Genomic DNA, 24437 nt, shown 5'->3' with positions numbered 1-24437 from the left:
TACTCTAGGTTCCGAGGGTATAGGAAACAACAGAGAGTGACGCAGCAAAATTCACTGACCAAGTCACCAGAGAGACGGCTATTTAGGACTGAAACAATCCCGAGAGCCGCACGAACCCGCAAGTCCTCTTGAGAATGCTTAGCTGGAACATGTAAAACAAAGAACAAAAACATAAATAATGTTAAGGGCACTCGGCACCCCAACCTGACCAGCAAGGTATAATAGGTGCCACGTATCTGAATAAGCCGCAAGACTGAAACGCTGAACCCAAGCAGGACCAGTCTGCAACCAGGGTCATAACTGCCAAGCTGGCTAAATCCGCCCTCAAAGAGGGAGAAAGAAAATCAGACAAACATGGGACTAACATGTCCCGCACAACTTCCCGTAGAAGCAAACAGCGAGTAAAGTTCCCGCAGGAAACATAGTATGAAAAATAAAATAAAATACATCCTAACTGGATAAAATAAAATTACAGGTAACCCGAGGGTTAACACCCAAGAAGTACAGAAAGATCCGCAGGACCAGCATAACGGAAACCCTGTTCTTCCAACAAAACTGAGAAGGATCTTGATAAGACTTAAAGGAGATTACTTCATCCCTCCATGTCTAACGAGGTGAGCCATTCGAAGGCGGAGACTGATGAGTCTCATAACCGAGAAGGATAGGGTCCCCAAACAGCTCAAAAACATGTCTGAGTAAAAACAAAAATGAGCCCGCCTGTAACAAAAGGCACAACACTCAGGAACAGTTATACCCGCAGGGAACTGCACATGCCCTCCAGTGGCAGAGAGACCTGGGGCTATCGGGCACAAGCACAATCGTAAATACACATCTGGACTTTGTAGACGCGCAAGCACCAAAAGTATGTAAAAGCGAAAACCTGCCACAATCCACGCTCTGAGGAGGGAAACACATAACCTGGTTTACGCGCATGTGTAGTAGTAGTAGGGAGTGGTAGGGATCTCGCCTCCCGGAGGACAGGGATCTCGCCTCCCGGAGGACAGGGCTCCCCGAGGCGGATGGCTCAGCAGTCCCTTGAAACCCCGAGCCTGAGAAACAAGGCGCTCTAGGACTGCCTAAAGAACATAACTGACTGACCGGAGTCAATGGGGCCAATTCACATTCATCACAGGACGAAGAATCTGAATCAGAAAGTTGACCAATCTCAAAATCAGCATCCTCCATAACTGGATAAAGGATACCCAAAAAAATGGACTATATGTAAAACAATTTAAACGGCACCTGACACCCGCAATGGCTGGGGCACTCACCACCTCCTATGAACTAGAATTCTCCGTCGCCACACAATCCGGAATGCGGAAATGGAAGACCAGAACGTAAACACGCCCGGTCACAAGGTGAACCATACAGTCCAAAAAAAGCGCTCCCAACCATAAGGTTGCGTCAATTCGAAAGGCTGTTATGTTCCAAAAAAGCCACGAGTCCAGCTAACACTACACATAAGAAGATTGAACCACATAAACATGATTAAACACCCCTCTGTTCAATAATCCCCCTCAGGAGATATTAACCCTCGATTCCAAGATACTAAAGGAGCCTCACTGAGACCCTGTATTTTTCATGTACGTTCGCGGGAACAAATGAGTTACAGTACAATCATGAAGAAGTAAAATGAAACTATCTTACCGGAATCTACGCCGTGGAACAGGAACACGGCCCTTCAAGTGTTCTGGATAGTAGCTTCGCCTCCGCCATGGAGTTGAGAGAAGAAGCAGGCAGCGAAACAAGGTTAGACAACACTGATTGCTTGTGGAGCTGTTAATATGAGTTAGGATGGTTTCACAGAAAGACTCTTCCTGCATCTCCGGACTCTAACTTTCATCCAAGCCCTCACTGAGAGACTGACAGGATTACTTAAAACTCCCGTCCCATATCGAAGAGTACTACCCTCCATAAGAGACAAAAACTTCTGGACACTTCTCTGCCAACCTCCTGGCAAAGAATGACTGGGGGATGAGGGGAGTGGAAGAAGTATTGTCTTTGCCTCCTCCTTGTAAACCGGTTCTTATTTCCCAAAAGTAATAAATGCAGCTGTGGACTCTTAACATTTATGAATTTATGAATTTTATTTTATTGAATAAATCTCCAGGAATATGTATATGCAGCAAGTATTCAGACTGCTTTCATTTCCACTGAGCCCGCCTCCCCCCTCCCTCTCCCCCCCGGAGCTTGTTTAGAAAATTAAGGTGTTTTAGTAATTTTTAAGAATATCGCCCAGACCTAATATATATATATATATATATATATATATATATACATATACATACACAACACACAGAGAAAACCCAGCACTCACTTACAAGCTCTCAGCTAAGATTTAAAAGCAAAACTGGAAAGGTTAGTCACCGCATCTGGCCAAATGGGACAAGCTCAGGTACCACGTCAAGGTCCTCTCCAATACCTGAGACCCTAAAACAGCCACACAATGCAGGCTTTCAAATCCAAACAAACTGAAAACAAAAAAAGGGTGCACAAGAATATGTAATCACCCTAGACATATACAAAACACGGAAGGGAACTGCACTCTGGGTTTTCTCTGTGTGTTGTATTAATTTGTTTTGTAATTTTCCCTATGGTTCTTGCACCCAGACCTGTCTGGGGTTAACTGCTTGTGGCTCTGGGGACAGCACAGCTTCCTGTGAGTGCCAGTGGCACCCAGGGCTGAGCATGTTGCAGGGTCATTGGATGTGTACCCGGTCCGGTATGAGAGTGCAGTTCCCTTCCGTGTTTTGTATATGTCTAGGGTGATTACATATTCCTGTGCACCCTTTTTTTGTTTTCAGTTTGTTTGGATTTGAAAGCTTGCATTGTGTGGCTGTTTTAGGGTCTCAGGTATTGGAGAGGACCTTGACGTGGTACCTGAGCTTGTCCCATTTGGCCAGATGCGGTGACTAACCTTTCCAGTTTTGCTTTTAAATCTTAGCTGAGAGCTTGTAAGTGAGTGCTGGGTTTTCTCTGTGTGTTGTATTAATTTGTTTTGTAATTTTCCCTATGGTTCTTGCACCCAGACCTGTCTGGGGTTAACTGCTTGTGGCTCCGGGGACAGCACAGCTTCCTGTGAGTGCCAGTGGCACCCAGGGCTGAGCATGTTGCAGGGTCATAGGATGTGTACCCGGTCCGGTATGAGAGTGCAGTTCCCTTCCGTGTTTTGTATATGTCTAGGGTGATTACATATTCCTGTGCACCCTTTTTTGTTTTCAGTTTGTTTGGATTTGAAAGCTTGCATTGTGTGGCTATTTTAGGGTCTCAGGTATTGGGGAGGACCTTGACGTGGTACCTGAGCTTGTCCCATTTGGCCAGATGCGGTGACTAACCTTTCCAGTTTTGCTTTTAAATCTTAGCTGAGAGCTTGTGAGTGCTGGGTTTTCTCTGTGTGTTGTATTAATTTGTTTTGTAATTTTCCCTATGGTTCTTGCACCCAGACCTGTCTGGGGTTAACTGCTTGTGGCTCTGGGGACAGCACAGCTTCCTGTGAGTGCCAGTGGCACCCAGGGCTGAGCATGTTGCAGGGTCATTGGATGTGTACCCGGTCCGGTATGAGAGTGCAGTTCCCTTCCGTGTTTTGTATATATATATATATATATATATATATATATATATATATATATATATATATATATATATATATATATATATATACACACACACATATACATGCACACAATATATAGTGTATCCTATGGTATGTGTACCCCTGGGGGTACTTAGGGCATTGGCAATGGGTACTCTGGGGATTGGACTTCATTTTTTTCTGATGTAGTTATTACAAACATTACATATAAAAGAAAGCTGTGTTTCTCATTTTTACCCTTGAGCACTTCTAACATGGCAGAGTGTGCATATTTCCCTGTCTAGGTTGGACCACTGGTCACTCACGGTGTAACCTCAAATTGGTAAAACTTTAGATTCCGGCTTGAGACAAGTCGCAGATAATTGTGCCACTGTGAAATAAGTAAAGTGCATTATACTGAAGTGAGCTGCAGTAAAACAAGACAGATAAACGGTGTAAGAAATAGTTATTAAAAATATAAAGAAGGCACCGTAAATATTACTTTCCTGAAAATTGTTTATTTTCCTTCATATAATATAAGAAGCACAGTAATTGCATTTAATTATTAATATCTATGGACTATATATATATATATAACATAATTTATGTAAGAACTTACCTGATAAATTCATTTCTTTCATATTAGCAAGAGTCCATGAGCATGATATACATTCCTACCAGGAGGGGAAAAGTTTCCCAAACCTCAAAATGCCTATAAATACACCCCTCACCACACCCACAAATCAGTTTAACGTATAGCCAAGAAGTGGGGTGATAAAAAAGTGCGAAGCATAAAAAATAACGAATTGGAATAATTGTGCTTTATACAAAAAAATCATAACTACCACAAAAAAGGGTGGGCCTCATGGACTCTTGCTAATATGAAAGAAATGAATTTATCAGGTAAGTTCTTACATAAATTATGTTTTCTTTCATGTAATTAGCAAGAGTCCATGAGCTAGTGACGTATGGGATAATGATTACCCAAGATGTGGATCTTCCACGCAAGAGTCACTAGAGAGGGAGGGATAAAATAAAGACAGCCAATTCCGCTGAAAAAAATCCACACCCAAAACAAAGTTTAAATCTTATAATGAAAAAAACTGAAATTATAAGCAGAAGAATCAAACTGAAACAGCTGCCTGAAGTACTTTTCTACCAAAAACTGCTTCAGAAGAAGAAAACACATCAAAATGGTAGAATTTAGTAAAAGTATGCAAAGAAGACCTAGTTGCTGCTTTGCAAATCTGATCAACCGAAGCTTCATTCCTAAACGCCCAGGAAGTAGAAACTGACCTAGTAGAATGAGCTGTAATCCTTTGAGGCGTAGTTTTACCCGACTCGACATAAGCATGATGAATCAAAGATTTTAACCAAGATGCCAAAGAAATGGCAGAAGCCTTCTGACCTTTCCTAGAACCGGAAAAGATAACAAATAGACTAGAAGTCTTTCGGAAATCCTTAGTAGCTTCAACATAATATTTCAAAGCTCTAACTACATCCAAAGAATGCAATGACTTTTCCTTAGAATTCTTAGGATTAGGACACAATGAAGGAACCACAATTTCTCTACTAATGTTGTTAGAATTCACAACCTTAGGTAAAAATTTAAAAGAAGTTCGCAACACCGCCTTATCCTGATGAAAAATCAGAAAAGGAGACTCACAAGAAAGAGCAGATAATTCAGAAACTCTTCTAGCAGAAGAGATGGCCAAAAGAAACAAAACTTTCCAAGAAAGTAATTTAATGTCCAGCGAATGCATAGGTTCAAACGGAGGAGCTTGAAGAGCCCCCAGAACCAAATTCAAACTCCACGGAGGAGAGATTGACTTAATGACAGGTTTTATACGAACCAAAGCTTGTAAAAAAAAACGAATATCAGGAAGACTAGCAATCTTTCTGTGAAAAAGAACAGAAAGAACAGAGATTTGTCCTTTCAAGGAACTTGCAGACAAACCTTTATCCAAACCATCCTGAAGAAACTGTAAAATTCTAGGAATTCTAAAAGAATGCCAAGAAAAATGATGAGAAAAACACCAAGAAATGTAAATCTTCCAGACTCGATAATATATCTTCCTAGATACAGATTTACGAGCCTGTAACATAGTATTAATCACAGAGTCAGAGAAACCTCTATGACTGAGAATCAAGCGTTCAATCTCCATACCTTCAAATTTAAGGATTTGAGATCCTGATGGAAAAAAGGACCTTGCGATAGAAGGTCTGGTCTTAACGGAAGAGTCCACGGTTGGCAAGTGGCCATCCGGACAAGATCCGCATACCAAAACCTGTGAGGCCATGCTGGAGCCACCAGCAGAACAAACGAACACTCCTTTAGAATCTTGGAAATCACTCTTGGAAGAAGAACTAGAGGCGGAAAGATATAGGCAGGATGATACTTCCAAGGAAGTGACAATGCATCCACTGCCTTCGCTTGAGGATCCCTGGATCTAGACAGATACCTTTGAAGCTTCTTGTTTAGATGAGAAGCCATCAGATCTATTTCTGGAAGTCCCCACATTTGAACAATCTGAAGAAATACCTCTGGGTAAAGAGACCATTCGCCCGGATGTAATGTTTGGCGACTGAGATAATCCGCTTCCCAATTGTCTATACCTGGGATATGAACCGCAGAAATTAGACAGGAGCTGGATTCTGCCCATACCAGTATTCGAGATACTTCTTTCATAGCCAGAGGACTGTGAGTCCCTCCTTGATGATTGACATATGCCACGGTTGTGACATTGTCCGTCAGAAAACAAATGAACCACTCTCTCTTTAGAAGAGGCCAAGACTGAAAAGCTCTGAAAATTGCACAGAGTTCCAAAATGTTGATTGGTAATCTCACCTCCTGAGATTCCCAAACCCCTTGTGCTGTCAGAGACCCCCAAACGGCTCCTCAACCTGTCAGACTTGCATCTGTTGAAATCACAGTCCAGGTCGGAAGAACAAAAGAAGCCCCCTGAACTAAACGATGGTGGTCTGTCCACCACGTCAGAGATTGTCGTACAATCGGTTTTAAAGATATTAATTGAGATATCTTTGTATAATCCCTGCACCACTGGTTCAGCATACAGAGCTGAAGAGGTCGCATGTGAAAACGAGCAAAGGGGATCACGTCCGATGCAGCAGTCATAAGACCTAGAATTTCCATGCAAAAGGCTACCGAAGGGAATGATTGAGACTGAAGGTTTCGACAAGCTGAAACCAATTTTAGACGTCTCTTGTCTGTCAGAGACAGAGTCATGGACACTGAATCTATCTGGAAACCTAAAAAGGTTACCCTTGTCTGAGGAATCAATTAACTTTTTGGTAAATTGATCCTCCAACCATGTTCTCGAAGAAACAATACAAGTTGATTCGTATGAGATTCTGCTAAATGTGAAGACTGAGCATGTACCAAGATATCGTCCAAATAAGGAAATACCACAATACCCTGTTCTCCGATTACAGAGAGAAGGGCACCGAGAACCTTTGTAAAAATCCTTGGAGCTGTTGCTAGGCCAAACGGCAGAGCCACAAACTGGTAATGCTTGTCTAGGAAAGAGAATCTCAGAAACTGATAGTGATCTGGATGAATCGGAATATGCAGATATGCATCCTGTAAATCTATTGTGGACATATAATGCCCTTGCTGAACAAAAGGCAGAATAGTCCTTATAGTTACCATCTTGAATGTTGGTATCCTTACATAATGATTCAATATTTTTAAACCCAGAACTGGTCTGAAGGAATTCTCCTTCTTTGGTACAATGAAAAGATTGAAGTAAAACCCCAGCCCCTGTTCCAGAACTGGAACTGGCATAATTACTCCAGCCAACTCTAGATCTGAAACACATTTCAGAAATTCTTGAGCCTTCACTGGATTTACTGGGACACGGGAAAGAAAAAATCTTCTTGCAGGAGGCCTTATCTTGAAGCCTATTCTGTACCCCTGTGAAACAATGTTCTGAATCCAAAGATTGTGAATCGAATTGATACAAATTTCTTTGAAAAATCGTAATCTGCCCCTACCAGCTGAGCTGGAATGAGGGCCGCACCTTCATGTTGACTTGGGAGCTGGCTTTGGCTTTCTAAAAGGCTTGGATTTATTCCAGACTGGAGATGGTTTCCAAACTGATACTGCTCCTGTAGGGGAAGGATCAGGCTTTTGTTCCTTATTGTGACGAAAGGAACGAAAACGATTAGTAGACCTAAATTTACCTTTAGATTTTTTATCCTGTGGTAAAAAAGTTCCTTTCCCTCCAGTAACAGTTGAAATAATAGAATCCAACTGTGAACCAAATAATTTATTACCCTGGAAAGAAAAGGAAAGCAAAGTTGACTTAGAAGACATATGAGCATTCCAAGTTTTAAGCCATAAAGCTCTTCTAGCTAAAATAGCTAGAGACATATACCTGACATCAACCCTGATGATATCAAAGATGGCATCACAAATAAAATTATTAGCATGTTGAAGAAGATTAACAATGCTATGAGAATTATGATCTGATACTTGTTGCGCTAAAGCTTACAACCAAAAAGTTGAAGCTGCAGCAACATCCGCTAAAGATATAGCAGGTCTAAGAAGATTACCTGAACATAAGTAAGCTTTTCTTAGAAAGGATTCAATTTTCCTATCTAAAGGATCCTTAAAGGAAGTACTATCTGCCGTAGGAATAGTAGTACGTTTAGCAAGAGTAGAGATAGCCCCATCAACCTTAGGGATTTTGTCCCAAAACTCTAATCTGTCAGCTGGCACAGGATATAATTGCTTAAAACGTTTAGAAGGAGTGAATGAATTACCCAAATTATTCCTTTCCCTGGAAATTACTTCAGAAATAGCATCAGGGACAGGAAAAACTTCTGGAATAACTACAGGAGATTTAAAAACCTTAAACGTTTAGATTTAGTATCAAGAGGACCAGATTCCTCTATCTCTAATGCAATTAAGACTTCTTTAAGTAAAGAACGAATAAATTCCATTTTGAATAAATATGAAGATTTATCAGCATCAACCTCTGAAACTGAATGCTCTGAACCAGAGGAAACCTTATCGGAATCAGAATGATGATGTTCATTTAAAAATTCATCTGAAAAATGAGAAGTTTTAAAAGACCTTTTCCGTTTACTAGAAGGAGGAATAACAGACATAGCCTTCTTAATGGATTTAGAAACAAAATCTCTTATGTTAACAGGAACACTCTGAGTATTAGATGTTGATGGAACAACAACAGGTAATGTAACATTACTAAAGGAAATATTATCTGCATTAACAAGTTTGTCATGACATTCATTACAAACAACAGCTGGAGGAACAGATACCACAAGTTTACAGCAAATACACTTAACTTTGGTAGATCCAACATCAGGCAGCGATTTTCCAGAAGTATCTTCTGATTCAGCGTCCAACTGAGACATCTTGCAATATGTAATAGAAAAAACAACATATAAAGCAAAATTGATCAAATTCCTTAAATGACAGTTTCAGGAATGGGAAAAAATGCCAGTGAACAAGCTTCTAGCAACCAGAAGCAAATAAACAATAAGACTTAAATAATGTGGAGACAATAATGACGCCCATATTTTTTAGCGCCAAAAAAGACGCCCACATTATTTGGCGCCTAAATGCTTTTAGCGCCAAAAATGAAGCCACATCCGGTAACGCCGACACTTTTGGTGCAAAAACGTCAAAAATGACGCAACTTCCGGTGACAAGAACGACGCCGGAAATAACAAATTATTTTTTGCGCCAAAAAAGTCAGCGCCAGAAATGACGCAATAAAATGAAGCATTTTCAGCCCCCGCGAGCCTAACAGCCCACAGGAAAAAAAGTCAAATTTTTAAGGTAAGAAAACAAATTGATTATTCAAATGCATTATCCCATATAATGAAACTGACTGTCTGAAAAAAGGAATGTTGAACATCCTGAATCAAGGCAAATAAATGTTTAAACACAATTATTTAGAACTTTATATAAAAAGTGCCCAACCATAGCTTAGAGTGTCACAAAAATAAGACTTACTTACCCCAGGACACTCATCTACATGTAGTAGAAAGCCAAACCAGTACTGAAACGAGAATCAGTAGCGGTAATGGTATATAAGAGTATATCGTCAATCTGAAAAGGGAGGTAAGAGATGAATCTCTACGACCGATAACAGAGATCCTATGAAATAGACCCCGTAGAAGGAGATCATTGAATTCAAATAGGCAATACTCTCTTCACATCCCTCTGACATTCACTGCACGCTGAGAGGAAAACTGGGCTCCAACCTGCTGCGGAGCGCATATCAACGTAGAATCTAGCACAAACTTACTTCACCACCTCCACAGGAGGCAAAGTTTGTAAAACTGATTTGTGGGTGTGGTGAGGGGTGTATTTATAGGCATTTTGAGGTTTGGGAAACTTTGCCCCTCCTGGTAGGAATGTATATCCCATACGTCACTAGCTCATGGACTCTTGCTAATTACATGAAAGAAATATATATATACACATATATATATATATATATATACATATACACTGTATATATCTATCTCTCTGTGTTTTATTATTCTGTTTTCATATTACCAAATCTTCCGAGAAAACATCAAACAAATGTCTAAATCCTATATATTTACTTCCTTAATGTATCTGAAACATATTGTGGTCCATATAAATAAATGATTCAGAGAATGTGTGTCTACCTGCATTAGTAGAGACATGGAGCAGTGGCTACCAACCTAATTCTGATAAATCACTTTGATTTTACAGACAAGTGCCGGAGACTTAAAATGCTTTATTTTATTATCTTGCAGAAAACTAATGGATATATACCTAATGGAAGAAAAAATAAGTGACATAATAACTGTCTTTTTACTACATGCAGTATAATGTTTAAACATCTCTTACTTACTTTTGCCACAGTTTATTCAATTACAAATAACTTTGAAGATTAAATGATGATTCTTACGGAGATAATACAATAGAAAAAGTGACACTACATTCCATACAGCATATCAGTGTTAATTTTAATGATTAGATTATTATAAGGCTCCAAAATTCACAATAAATTGTGATCAATTATGTGCTTGACTTGAAATATAATAAATGTGTTAATCCACAAAATTGCTGAATTTTGAACAGTTTGTTCTACCTAAATTATTTTAATTCCGACAAATACTGAAACTCAGTTACTGGTTTTATGAAACAGACTTCTAAAACTTTTTTTTTCTTTTCTTTTTTAAGCAGTGATCGTTTTCCCCTCTCAGTTAATGATACACCAACATCAAAATAATTTAGCTGAAATTTTACCATGTTGGGAAAAAAAAAATCTAAAAGGAAATATGTATATGTACCTTGGCACTTTTAGTTTTGTTCACATTTATTTTAGGCAATTACTTTTAACTAAACACAATTTTATTAAGGTATGAAAAATAAAGAACCATATTTCTCATTTATTGATATCTTATTCAGGGCCATATTAAGAGTGGAGTGCAAAATAACGCTTCAGCTTGAGCGTTAATTGCGCTAGAAGTAAGCTTTTTGCACTTGTCTGGTTGCGCTCATATTACGAGTTGAAAGTAAATTGTCTTTATTCTCGGGCTAACCTGACTAGCACAAAAAGCTGTATAGATATTTACACACACACACACACATATATATATATATATATATATATATATATATATATATAAATATCTATTTATAAATAGATAGGACATAATCGGATATGTGAAGAACATTTAAAAGTGAAATATTTACAGAAAATACATAGTTGCACAATTTATTAAAAATGAATATTGCATAAATATGCTTTAACATGTTTTCAACTACTTAACTGCAAAGAGCTCCAGTGCGCGTGCGTCTCTCATCCATTAAATCAAAGTAGAAAGCACTCACTGGGTCTTCAAAAATAAGCATTTAATTTATTACATATGTATATATCTCTGTAAATACATATACACTCACATACATATATATATTTCTTTCATATAGGTGGTGAGAGTCCACAAGCTAGTTACTGATGGGATATACATTCCTACCAGGAGGGGGCAAAGTTTCCCAAACCTCAAATGCCTATAAATACACCTCCCCCTCACTCATACCTCAGTTTTAAAAACTTTGCCTCCTTAGGAGGTGGTGAAGCATGATGTGCTTGATTTCTTCAGTGAAAGGCACTTCTAAGCATATTGAATCCCAGTTCCTCTCTAAGTACAGTGTTTATCTGAGGGATGTGAAGGGAGTATTGCTTGATGATACAATGTTTTCGCCTATGGGAAAGCTTTTCATAAGGCTCTCTGTAAATCGGTCGCAGGGATTCATCTGCTGCCTCCCTTTTTAGATCGACAATATACTCTTGTACCATTACTTCTGCTGATATGTTTCAGTACTGGTTTGGCTGTCTGTTATATGTGGATGGGTGTCTTACAAGATAAGAATATACTTTTATTATATAAAGACACTCTCAGCTATGGATTGGGCACTTTTTAAGTAAAGTTGTTATATATTGTTTGTATACATGCCTTGAGTCAGTATTTCAGTGCTCTTTTTTTAGTGACTTTAATTAGTGGCTAAATGTTTGTTTGTCAAGGTTGGTAGAGTCTGTGAAACATACAGGTTTTTTTTGGAGCTAGTAAATTTATAAATTAGGATGCTACGTATTATATTAGTCTCATGGAATTTTTTTTAATTTTTATTGAGGTTCCAAAAACATACAAAATCAATAAAACTCAACATTACAGGAATCGGTGGTGTTTGACAACTATACAAAGAGCTGTAACTCTATTGACATACAATAAAAATCTCAAACTGGTATATAAAAAAAAAGAAAAAAAAGAGAATTACATAATATATGGTATACCTAGCTTATGAAAACAGAGTTCCATGAGTACATTTTAATAAAGAGGCCATGAAATATGAGCTATGCAATGTTGAGTTCAGATAGGGATGACCTCAGTTTTTAATATAGGTTATATTATGGTAATATTATGATAACTAGGCCCAAGTATATTACAGGTTGATGGCTAGAAAAATACGTATGCGAAGATTAGTGGTAGCTTAAAATGTCCCTTTAGGGTTAGGGTAATAGTATAAAGTTCTATATGAAGTTTAAAACTTATATATGGTGAGCCTAGTTAGTGAGCCGGGTAATAGAAAAAGGGGGTGCAGCGGGTGAGATCCGCTCAAGAAGGGGAGGGGGTGTTCTAATAATGTGAACCGACCTTCTTAGAGAGTTAGTTATTAAGGGTAGACGAGCATCTGTGGGTTATTAACGGAGACATATATGTAAGGAGGGTTTGCTATGTGGAGGTAAGGGGGCCCATGAGGAAATGGAAATAATTATTTGGGGGGCAGGAGCGAAACCCTTATGGTACAAGGCGTCTGGTGGAAGCTATGTAGAATACCAAACTATGCAGGATGGGGTAAGGAGGGGGAGGGGGGATACCTTGTTATAAATTGCTACGTATTGGGGATAATTCCTCAGTAATTGGGAACAGGAGTGAGACCCACCAGATCCGAGATGTCAGTCGGGATCTATGGGCATCGCTAGGCCTAAGTAGGTATGTAGAAAGGGAGGGTCACATTGTACATGAAGGAAGCAGGGGAACTTAAATGAATAGGAGTGGCCAAGCACAGTGTAGCATAATATCTATATCCTAATGAAGCTATATAGGAAAATATATCTAGGAGACTCTCATAGCAATCACTGGCCTAAGATTGTATACAGCGTTACGGGCATGAACTATAAAGGAGACTATTCTATGATCGTCAAACCGCATATTGCTTCATATATCTAATTGGCAATCTAGGTCTGCTCAGATAAAGGGCAAGCATCTCTAAGTTCCTTAAACAAAGTAGACCATTGGGCATAGGTCTAGTAATAGAGTAAATGAAGGTAATGCTAAGAATTGCCATATGGGTTGAAGATAAAAGGGTAGAGGAGCAGATTGTAGTATAATTGGAGGGTAGAGAAAAAATGCTACATATAAACAGCGAAGACAGGATTTTGCAGCATGCAAAACTGAAGGTTCATGTGGTCTAATTATTTCAACCTGTCTAAACTCATGCCCCTTAACGACTAGGCATCTGTGCCATAAGTAATATATGGTCTATTCATATAACAATTAGAGCACTAACCTCCTTATATGTACAGTTCATAGCGTTATGTGGGTTAAACAGATATAATCAAACATTAGGCAATTTAAATTTCCCCATTCAAAGCATGGATGTGAGTTAGGTTACTACTGGGAGCTTAAGCTTATATGGGAATAATTACATATATGAGACATATAAGAGAAATGTGTATCACAAAGAGGATCCCCGAATTTAAACAGCTTTGAGGGGGGAGAAATCTAATAGGGCTTCCAAGGGCAACCAAACAAGAAGAACAATTCAAACATATCAAACCAAAGGATATCACCACAACCTATAAAACAGTTATTAGGTAATTAAAGATATATAACTAAAAATTTAGGACTGATCAAACCCTGGGCTGAGAGTATGAGTCCATGACACCATAAGCGGCTGTGTTGTTTCATCCGATACCAGTCGCTTTGTGAAGACAGGAACGTGGGCGGTCAGACCGCATAAACTCAGTCTTAGTGCATAAAACTTTCCGCTGATGGAGCCCTGCAGCAAACAAAGAGTCATCTAAGAGCTTTGAAAGTACACACGCTGGAAAGTCCAAACCAAGGCACGGTGAGTCCATAACAGAGTGTGTCAGAGCAGAGCCTAGTCTGAACCCCCTTTTGACAGACCGTATCTCCAGCGGGTCTAGCTTAGGCTCGGTACCTCCGTGGAAGTTGTCAAAGTATGGGCGTGTGGAAAGCGCGGTGTCCGGTGCTGCATTGCCATTTGTCACTTCAGCAACATCAGGAGAACTAGTTGTGTAATCAGCAACACCTGGGCAGTAGTGACAGTCGCCATAGTAAACAGCCTCTAGTTCCGATGTTATAGTTGGTAAGCTGTCCTCTGAGCTGCGAGTTCCAACCTCAGCATTGTCAGCTCTCTCATATTTCAACGCCGCCTTGAGGGAGGAATGATGGTCGTCCATCTTGTGTGAAAGCAGTTGTAAAAAAGCTGTTATTGTAGCCTCCATCGTGGGAATATATTTTCTTGTTGGTTTTCTAAACTAAGTGGATAGTGTTGCTCACCTCACCTCCAGATGAAAACTGCTCCGTGTTTGACTATAGTCGGACTACCCAGCTAAATTTGAGGCCGGGGGGGAGAGATGGTAAAATAGTGACATAGGCCACAACCCGTGAACTCAGTCGTTGATGATCGTCTTAGGTACTGTAGTAAAGTAAAAATAGCTTCATTGAGGATCTATCCTCTTCTCCGGTGGGTACATAATAAACAAGGTGAGGTTAAAGTTACAAAAGCTGAAGATAATAACCTAATTGTTCCAGGTTATACCGGAGCTGCTAAGAGACACGTCTGATCATGGCTGTGGCTTGGACACGCCCCAGTCTCATGGAATGTTGATAATCACATTTTATGCAGTATCATAGAAGTATCCACTTAGGCTTTATTTAGGTACATTTTGTTTTGTTTTTGTATATGCAAACTAAACTCTTACCTGCTTTTTTGGACTGATAGGTGTATTAGAAATTTGCGTGCAAACGCACATATGATGAAGCTATTTGTCATGTGTGATGCGTAATTTTTTGCAATTTTGTCTCAAACTGAAGCTGCCTCTGATGTTATCAAAGGATTTGAGCTGCATGAACATGTATCTACCAAAGCTAAGTGTGTTTGTTGCAAAAAAGCTGATCTAAATTCTTGAGCTCAATTATGTGGCTCTTGTTTTGACAATTTGTTAAATGCTGATAATTTATCTAAGAGTACAAAGGCAACCACTGTTATTCCATCTCAGTTTAATGTACATAGCATTCCTGCAGAAATGAAATATTTTATAGCTGCAGCTATAGAAAAGGCAATGACTGTAATTCCGCCTTCAAATAAACATAAAAGGGTTTTGCAACATTTTCCTAAACCTAGTGAATTAAGTTCTGACCTTCAGCATATTGATGTATCCTCTACTGATGGGGTTTCCTCTGATTCAGAGAATGCCACGGCAGACAGATATAGACAAATCATCTTTTTATTTAAGATATAATATATTCACTCTGTTTACTTTGGATATTGAGGAGTCTAAACCTAATGATGATAAAGCTAGTAATCGTCTAAATTCTGTATTTAAGACTACTGTTATTATTCCTGAAATATTTCCTATTCCAGATGCTATCTCTAATGTGATTGCTAAAGAATGGTCTAAGCCTGGTACCTCTTAACCCTTCTTCTAGGTTTAAGAAATGGTATCATTTACCAGTAGCCAATTTAGAACTTTGGAAAATAGTTCCTAAAGTTGACGGGGCAATTTCCACATTTGCCAAACGTACTACTATTCCTATGGAAGACAGTACTTCTTTTAAGGATCCTTTAGATAGGGAGCTTAAATTGTATCTAAGAAGGGCATATTTACATACTGGCTATATTCTTAGACATGTTATATCTATGGCTGATGTTGCTGCTTCTACTTTTTGTTGGACAGTTTAGCACAGCAGTTGTCTTCAGATTCTAAATTATCTTACATTATTGTTTTACTTCAACATGCAAATTATTTTGTTTGTGATGCTATATTTGATGTTATGAAGATCAATGTCAAATCCATGTCTTTAGCCATTCTAACTAGAAGAGCTTTATGGCTTAAATCTTGGAATGCTGTCATGGTGTCTAAAACTACATTATTATTGCTCTCTTTTAAAGGTAAAAATATTTTTGGTTCACAATTGGATTTTATTTTCTCCAATGTTACTGGGGGTACCAGAGTTTTTCTGCATCAAGACAAGAAAATAAGGATAAATTTAAAGCTCCCAATCGTTTTCATTCCTTTCATCACAATAGAGAACAGAAAACCACTCTTTCCCCTAAGGCCTCTGGCTCTAATTGCATACCATCTCCGAATTGGAATAAATCCAAGATTTATAAGAAACCAAATCCTGCCCCTAAACCTACATAAAGGTGCGGCCCTCAAGCCGGTTCTTCTGGTAGGGGGCAGACTAAAGCTATTTCAAAGAGTTTGGACGGACTGTCCAAAATCAGTGGATTCAGAATATAATTTCTCAGGGGTATCGAATAGGATTCAGAATAAGACATCCCTTGGGAAGATTCTCTTACCCATATACCAAACAACTAGGGCTGCACAATTAAGTGCTGGAGTATGTGATATATATCCCCCCCCCCACCCCCATGACGTACAGGAGGGCTCCGCTGCCGAGTAAATCTGTTGAAAGGGGAAAAAAAAGCTGTGCTCGCGCTTCATTTGTTAGCGGTATCAGCTCTATATGCTGCAGACCTGGGGGTAAGTATTTGCTTTAGCTGTTTACGGTCCATTAAAGATCCCAGTGCAGTAACTCAGGGCTTCATATTGTAAGGCACGAGAGAAACCCTCAAACAACTTCCAGACATGCCACTGACAACAGGGCCTCTGTGTGTGAACCGCGAAACATACCCAGAGGCCGTGTTGTCAGTGGCATGTCCGGAAGTTGTTTGAGGGTTTCTCTCATGCCTTACAATATGGAGCCCTGAGTTACTGCACTGGGATCTTTAAGGCGCAGGAGCTGGTTACTGAGCTTGCTGCATTATCAGGGCAGGCAACACGCAGTGTAAGATGTTGTGCTGGCTTTAGCAGCAGCAGCATGGGAGAAGAGGAGACTAATACTGGAAAGCACATAGGCAGCCAACGGAAGCAGTGATCCCCCGAGTCTGGGGCGCCACCTCCTCCTCGGCCTGTGACTTCATCCTCAGCCCCGAAGCTCCCTGCTTAACCCAGCACGGCTCCACCCTCGCTACTCTCCCCGCTGGAAGATGAGTATTTACTTAATGGTCTATATTTGCGGTAAGTTTGTACGGGGACAATGTGAGGTTACTGTATAAGCAATGCGCTACTTCATAATGTAGTAGGCATGTATAAGGTACTTTACTAGGGCCTCTATGGGAGAGCAGGCAACTGGGGGGACAGCAGGTAACACACAGTGTAAGAACAATGTGGGCTGATGTTGCACAACTCTAAGTAACCTCTTATCACAAATTAGCTGTAACTAACACAACTGTAAGGTTTCAGAGAGTTGTGTGTCATGTAACAGACAGATGAGTAAAGTTACTTTAAAAAATTGCAATTAAAATCGCAATTGCGATATTTTAGGTCTAAAATCGCAATTTTCATTTTTTTCCCATATCGTCCAGCCCTACAAACAACCCAGTAAAAGCTCAAGCCATTCTGAAATGTGTTTCAGATCTAGAACTTTCAGGGGTAATTGTCCCAGTTCCACAGCAGGAACAATGATTGTGTTTTTATTCAAATTTATTAAATGTAACAAAGAAGGAAAACTCTTTCAGACCAATTTTGGAAATATCACAAATGATATTCTTAAATCCCAACACTCAACTATCTCTGACTTGGTGGTTAAACCTTATTGTTCAAGGAGACTCCTTTGTTCATCCTACCTGGACTGTGATCACAACAGATGCAAGTCTCACAGGTTAGGGAGCTGTTTGGGGGTCTCTGACAGCACAAGGAGTTTGGAATCCTCGAGGCGAGGTTACCAATTAATATCTTAGAACTCCGTGCTTCAGGCTTGGTCTCTATTAAAGAGAGAAGTGTATAATCGGTTTCAAACAGACAATGTCACAACAGTGGCATATGTCAATCATCAAGGGGGGACTCGCAGTCCCATAGCAATGGAAGAAGTACCTCTAATACTTTCTTGGGCGGAATCCAACTCTTGTCTAATCACTGCAATTCATATACCAGGTGAAGACAAATGGGAAGCAGATTATCTCAGCCGTCAGACTCTACATCCAGGGAGTGGTCCACTCATGGTTATTCTTGGCATTATTTTAGAATTCCTAGGATTCTTCAGGATGGTTTGGATAAAGGTTTGACTGCCAATACTTTGAAAGGAAAAATCTCTGCTCTTTCTGTTTTATTTCACAGAAAGATTGCTAAGCTTCCTGATGTTCAATGTTTTGTACAGGTTTTGACTTGTATCAAACCTGTTATTAAATCTATTTCTCCTCCTTAGAGTCTAAATTTGGAATTAAAGACTTTGCAGGCTCCTCATTTTGACTCTATGCGTTGTTGGACATTAAACTACTTTATCGGAAAGTGTTATTGCTCTTGGCTATCTCTCCAGCTAGAAGAGTTTCTGAATTGTTTGCTCTCTGTTGCGAGTCTCATCTGATTTTCCATCAAGATAAAGCTGTTTTGCGGACTTAGTTTAAAATTTTGCCTAAAGTTGTGAATTCTAACAACATTAATAGGGAAATTATTGTTCCTTTCTTGTGTCCTAATCCTAAAAATACTCTTAAAAAGATCTTTACATTCTTTGGATGTGGTAAGAGCTTTGAAATATTATGTTGATGCTACTAAATATTTCAGAAAGACTTCTAGTCTATTTGTTATTTTTTCTGGTTCCAGAAAAAGTCAGAAAGCTTCTGCCATTTCTTTGGCATCTTGGTTGAAACTTCTGATTCACAAAGCTTATTTGGAAGCGGGGCAGTCTTCACCTCAGAAAACAGCAGCTCATTCAACAAGATCAGTAGCCACATCTTAGGCTTTCAAGAATGATGCTTCAGTTGATCAAATCTGCAAAGCAGCCACTTGGTCTTCTTTGCATACCTTTACTAAATTTTACCATTTTTACGTTTTTTGCTTCTTCGGAAGTAGCTTTTGGTAGAAAGGTTCTTCAGGCAGCTGTCTCAGTTTGATTCTAGTGCCTATGATTTAAGTTTTTTGAAATATTTTAAGAAAACAATTTTTTATTTATTTATTTATCAGCGGAAATAACTGGTTTTAGTTTATCCCTCCATCTATAGTTACTCGTTGACATCCACATCCTGGGTATTTTATCCCATCAGTAACTAGCTTGTGGACTCTCACCACCTGTATGAAAGAAAACGATTTATGTAAGAACTTACCCGATAAATTCATTTCTTTCATGGTGGCGAGAGTGCACGAGACCCACCCATTTTTTAGGGTTTATGATTTTTTTGTATAAAGCACATTATCCTGTTCCTCTTTTTTATGCTTTTACTCCTTATACACCTCACTAACTTGGCTATATTTTAAACTGAGATATGAGTGAGGTGAGAGGTGTATTTATATGCATTTGAGGTTTGGGAAACTTTGCCCCCTCCTGGTAGGAATATATATCCCATCAGTAACTAGATTGTGGACTCTCGCCACCATGAAAGAAATTAATTTATCAGGTAAGTTTTTACATAAATTATGTTTATTTTTATATATATATATATATTTAAAGTCAAGAGGGGGCGTAGAAGGATAAAAACTGTTGAAGTATAAGAAATAACTTGGGCTCAAAACCAATTTGATGGACATATGTACTTTATTTTTATTTTTATGACATATCAACCAGCAATATATTTATATTGATATTACTTCAATTTATAGATCGATAGTAATTAGCTGTGCGCCACTACTTGATTTTCTCTTTCTATTATATATATATATATATATATATATATATATATACATATACACACACACACACACACACACACATATATATACATACATATATATATATATATATATATATACACACACACATATATACATATATATACACACACATATATACATATATATATATATATATACACACACATATATATACATATATACATATATATATATATATATATATACACACATCTTTATATATCTCAATGTTAAATCTGCTTTTCTGCCTATCTTTGAGCCCTTATAAACTTGTGTGAATTTTTTTTTTAATAATTCTCATTAGATATTATGAGTGTAACTATACTTTGTAATGTATTTTTGATGTGTTTAGTGCAACTTTTATGTTTTGCAAAACTGTTAACCAGAGCTCTGAAGTCGCAGTAATTATTCTAGCGTTAATCACGATTGCACACAAGTGATCATGTTTTCTTTGAACTTGTAATAACAGCAGTAAGCACAAACCCCGGATAAATCCTTTATCGCACGGGCACAAACGTTTGCGCTCCACTCATAATCTGGCCCCATTTATTATATATTTGGCTAAGACTTTACAATATTAAAATGTAATGCCACAAGCAGTAGAAATTTAAGCACAATGAACCGTTAGGAATCTGGACCATGCTTAAGTATCATGAGAACGAAAAAACACATTGTATGAAAACACAAAGCCCTTCTCACAGACACAGTCAGAAACCAATCGTCTCTGGCTCAGTAGCTGTGGAAAAGTACTACAAAGCACAGCACGATTATCAGGTCTGAAGACAATATTCATTATCACATCTGTGCTGATGCTTTAGGATAACGACAAAAAGACAGTACTATAAATCATAAAATGCACTTCAATAATGACTTTTCATGCCTGGACAGTCATGGAAGGCACAAACAGTATTTTTAATTGAAAATAATATACATATATACATTGTAAGCAAAAATAGATGCAGTTCTTCCCATGAAATAAAACAATAGCTCAAAATCATGTCTGAAAAATCAACATTGTCCTTCAATATCCAACAGCTGAGTCATTTGTTTTTGGTTTAGAATATGTGTTCAATACTATGAAAGGCTGTTAAAGCCCGACTAAGCTTTTTCTCCTGAATGGATCAGGTGATTTCATCACAAATTGGAAAAAAATGAATTATGTAAGTGGCAAGAAACTTAAAATATGAGGCAAATCCTATAAAATGCAGAACCAACTGTAAACATGGAACCTAACTATTTTGTGACAAGGTAAGTACAATGCAAACCGCAACTATGATTTCAGGGCATGATAAAAAGACTAAAATAAATTACTTTTACTATGCATCCAAACAAAATGGTATTTTGATTTTTGCAAGACAAATGATAATATACAACATAAGTTTTCCTCTTTTGTATTGCTATAAACATGGATTGATTGCACTCATTTTCTTGCAAAATGTATATATATTTTTTTTAAAACAAGAAATAATAGAATAAAAGAATACCTCAAACTAAATATTAATCCATGACCTTCACTTTGGAAAGGAGTATGCGATTATATGGACTACAACAAAAGTGGATTTTATTCCTTTTAGCGTGTCCTTACATCTTGTTAGAGTATTTAACAAGTGTGAAATAAGCCATTCTAACTATTTCTAGTCATTTCTAGTGTAGTATATTTGTCACTGTACACTCACTGAGTGCGCTTCCTGCTGTTTCCAGTACTGTGACCTGAACGATAGGAACTTGCCCCTCTGTCTTCCTCTCTTCTCCTTTCTGAAGATTGGGAAGGTTTTCTTGGAGATCTTGATCGAGATCTGAAAATACAAAATAAAGAAATTTCTCAATTACTTCACATCAATTCCAATAAAAGACTACTTTATTTTTCTATAACGTTTATATTATGTAGCTAAACAAAATGCCAGAATTTGCTTAAGAACAACATTAACTGTAAGAATTATTATTAATAGTTGATATACAAAGAGAAATATCAGTAAAGCAAAAGAACCCAAAACTTAATTTATTCTTACCTGATAAATTTATTTCATTGTGGTGAGAGTCCACAATCCATTACCCCTGGGAATTACCCTTTCCCTACCACTAGGAGGAAAAGATTCTCAAACCCCAAGAGCTATATAAAAACCCCATCCCTCCCACCTCACAGGTACCTTAGTCTAACTTACAGCCAAGCAAAATGAGGTAGGGATAAGCAATAAGAGCAATAAAAAGGAGCAGGGAAAAAAAAACAGATGTGCTCAAGAAAAAAAAAAAACAGCAGCAGCAAATACATTTGGTTGGGTCCAGTGGACTCTTACCACCAAAAAATAAATGAATTGATCAAGTAAGCATAAATTATGTTTTCTTTCATACAGATGGTGGCAGCCTACGATCGATTATTCCTGGGATCAAATATCCATGCGGAGGAGTCCCCGCGTAATGAGACAAAGGGTTGGATTTAGAAACTTTTTTTTCCACTGAAAAACTAAATCTGCAACCCCACAAAAGAAGAAGCAAAAACATAAAAATGGTAGAATTTAGTAAAAGTATGCAAAGAAGACCAAGTACCTGCCTTGCAAATTTGGTCAACTGAAGTCTCTTTCTTAAAAACCCAAGAAGTGGAGACTGACCTAGTAGAATGAGCAGTTATCCATTTCGGTGAAGGCTGGCCTGCGAAGTAAGCCTTATGAATCAAAAGCTTCAAACAAGAGGTCAAAGAAATAGAGACCTTATGTCTATTTCTAGAACCAAAAAAATTAAACTAGAAGTTTGTCTGAAATCCTTAGTAGCATCAGTGTAATACTTCAAAGCTCTAACAACATCCAAATTATGCATAGATCTCTCTAAAGCATTCTTGGGATTATGACACAAAGGCGGAACAACAATTACCCTACTGATATAGTCTGAAGACATAACTTTAGGCAAGAAATCAAACTTGGTCATTAAGACTGCCTTATCCTGATGAAAGATAAGGAGGGGGGTCACAAGAAATAGCAGATAATTCAGAAATCTTCTAGTAGAAAAGATAGCCAAAATGAACAAAGCCTTCCAAGAAGGACGTGTAATATCCACTTTATACATAGGCTCCAAAGAAGGTGCCTGCAAAACCTTTAAAACACAAAGTTAAGGCCCCAGAGAGGAATGAATCGGCTTAATCCGTGCCAAAACCTTAAAAGAACCATGAATGTCAGAAAAATTAGCAATCTTCCTGTGAAACAAAACAAAAGGAGCAGAAATCTGATGTGGCAGATAAGTCTTTATCCAAACCATCCTGTAAGAACTGCAAAATTATAGGAATTCTAAAAGAATGACAGGAAAAGCCATGATCTATACATCAGGCAATAAAAGTATTCCAAACCTTATGATAAATCCTTTTAGTCACAGGTTTACAAGACTGGATTAAAGTTTTAATCACAGAATCTGAGAAAGCACTATGCTAACCGTTCAATCTCTATACCATCAAGCTTAGAGATTTGAGATCCGGATGAAAAAATGGACCTTGAGACAAATTCCGGATGCAGAGGAAGTGGCCAAGGAGGGCAACTGGATATCTGAAATAGATCTGCATACCAGACCCCGCAAGGCCAAGCTTGAGCAATCAAGATAACTCACAATTTCTATAGCCTTATCTTGGAAAGCACTCTGGGAAGAAGTTTTAGGGAAGGAAACAAATAAGCAAGCTGAAATGACCAAGGAGCTACTAGGGAAGTTTGGAATTCAAACAAGAAGCCATAAGACCCCAAAGATCCACAATCTGATTGAACACATCCTGGTGAAGAAACGATTCCCCTGGATGTAAAAACAGACTGAGAAAATCTGCTTCTCAGTTGTTAACACCTGGAATATGAACTGCAGAGACTAGGCAGGAATTGACTTCCAACAATACACATTGGAAATGGCTGCCAAGTTCTGCCCACTGATGACATCACGATCTGGGCTGCATCTAAATAGCATTGACAGTTTGTTGCATCCAACTAGTGAGCCTTTTGTGATTGGGCACTATATGCCGCCCATATTCTGATGTCATCAGTGTGTCGAGCTTGGCAGCCATTTCAAAGTTGCCAGAAACAATATTAATTCTAAAATAACTTTTGTACTGTTACTGTTGTATGATATAGAAAGGGGTGCAGGAGGCTATTTTCTGCTTAATCTAAGCTAAGACTTTAAGGTGACTAAGATGTAGACCCTTTAAACACCTTACTTAATTATGGCTAATCTGCAATAGTTGTTTGAGAATATTTCCTCAAATTTATCATTAAGCTTTTAAAAAATAAAATAACCGTGTGGTCTCTCAGTGCTAACAGTCTTGTGAGCAGGATCAGCTTTTACCGGTTAGTACGTTTTAGATTTAAAGCAGAGTTGCCTTATTTTATATTATTGTTATTGTTGTCATAATCACT

General features: G+C 38.3%; 1 protein-coding gene across 3 annotated transcripts in view; it reads right to left on the bottom strand.

Annotated features, from left to right (window-relative positions):
- Window positions 1–24437, bottom strand: part of SFSWAP (splicing factor SWAP) — a 589383-nt gene that overhangs the window by 84010 nt on the left and 480936 nt on the right. For all 3 annotated transcript variants that reach the window (XM_053701863.1, XM_053701864.1, XM_053701865.1), the window contains one exon: window positions 21738–21857. In XM_053701863.1, coding sequence (XP_053557838.1) covers window positions 21738–21857 — 120 coding nt within the window. The remainder of the gene's footprint in view (window positions 1–21737; window positions 21858–24437) is intronic.

Source organism: Bombina bombina, chromosome 2 (genome assembly GCF_027579735.1).
Source record: "Bombina bombina isolate aBomBom1 chromosome 2, aBomBom1.pri, whole genome shotgun sequence".
Classification (NCBI taxonomy): domain Eukaryota; kingdom Metazoa; phylum Chordata; class Amphibia; order Anura; family Bombinatoridae; genus Bombina; species Bombina bombina.
This window is presented reverse-complemented; position numbering and strand designations above follow the sequence as displayed.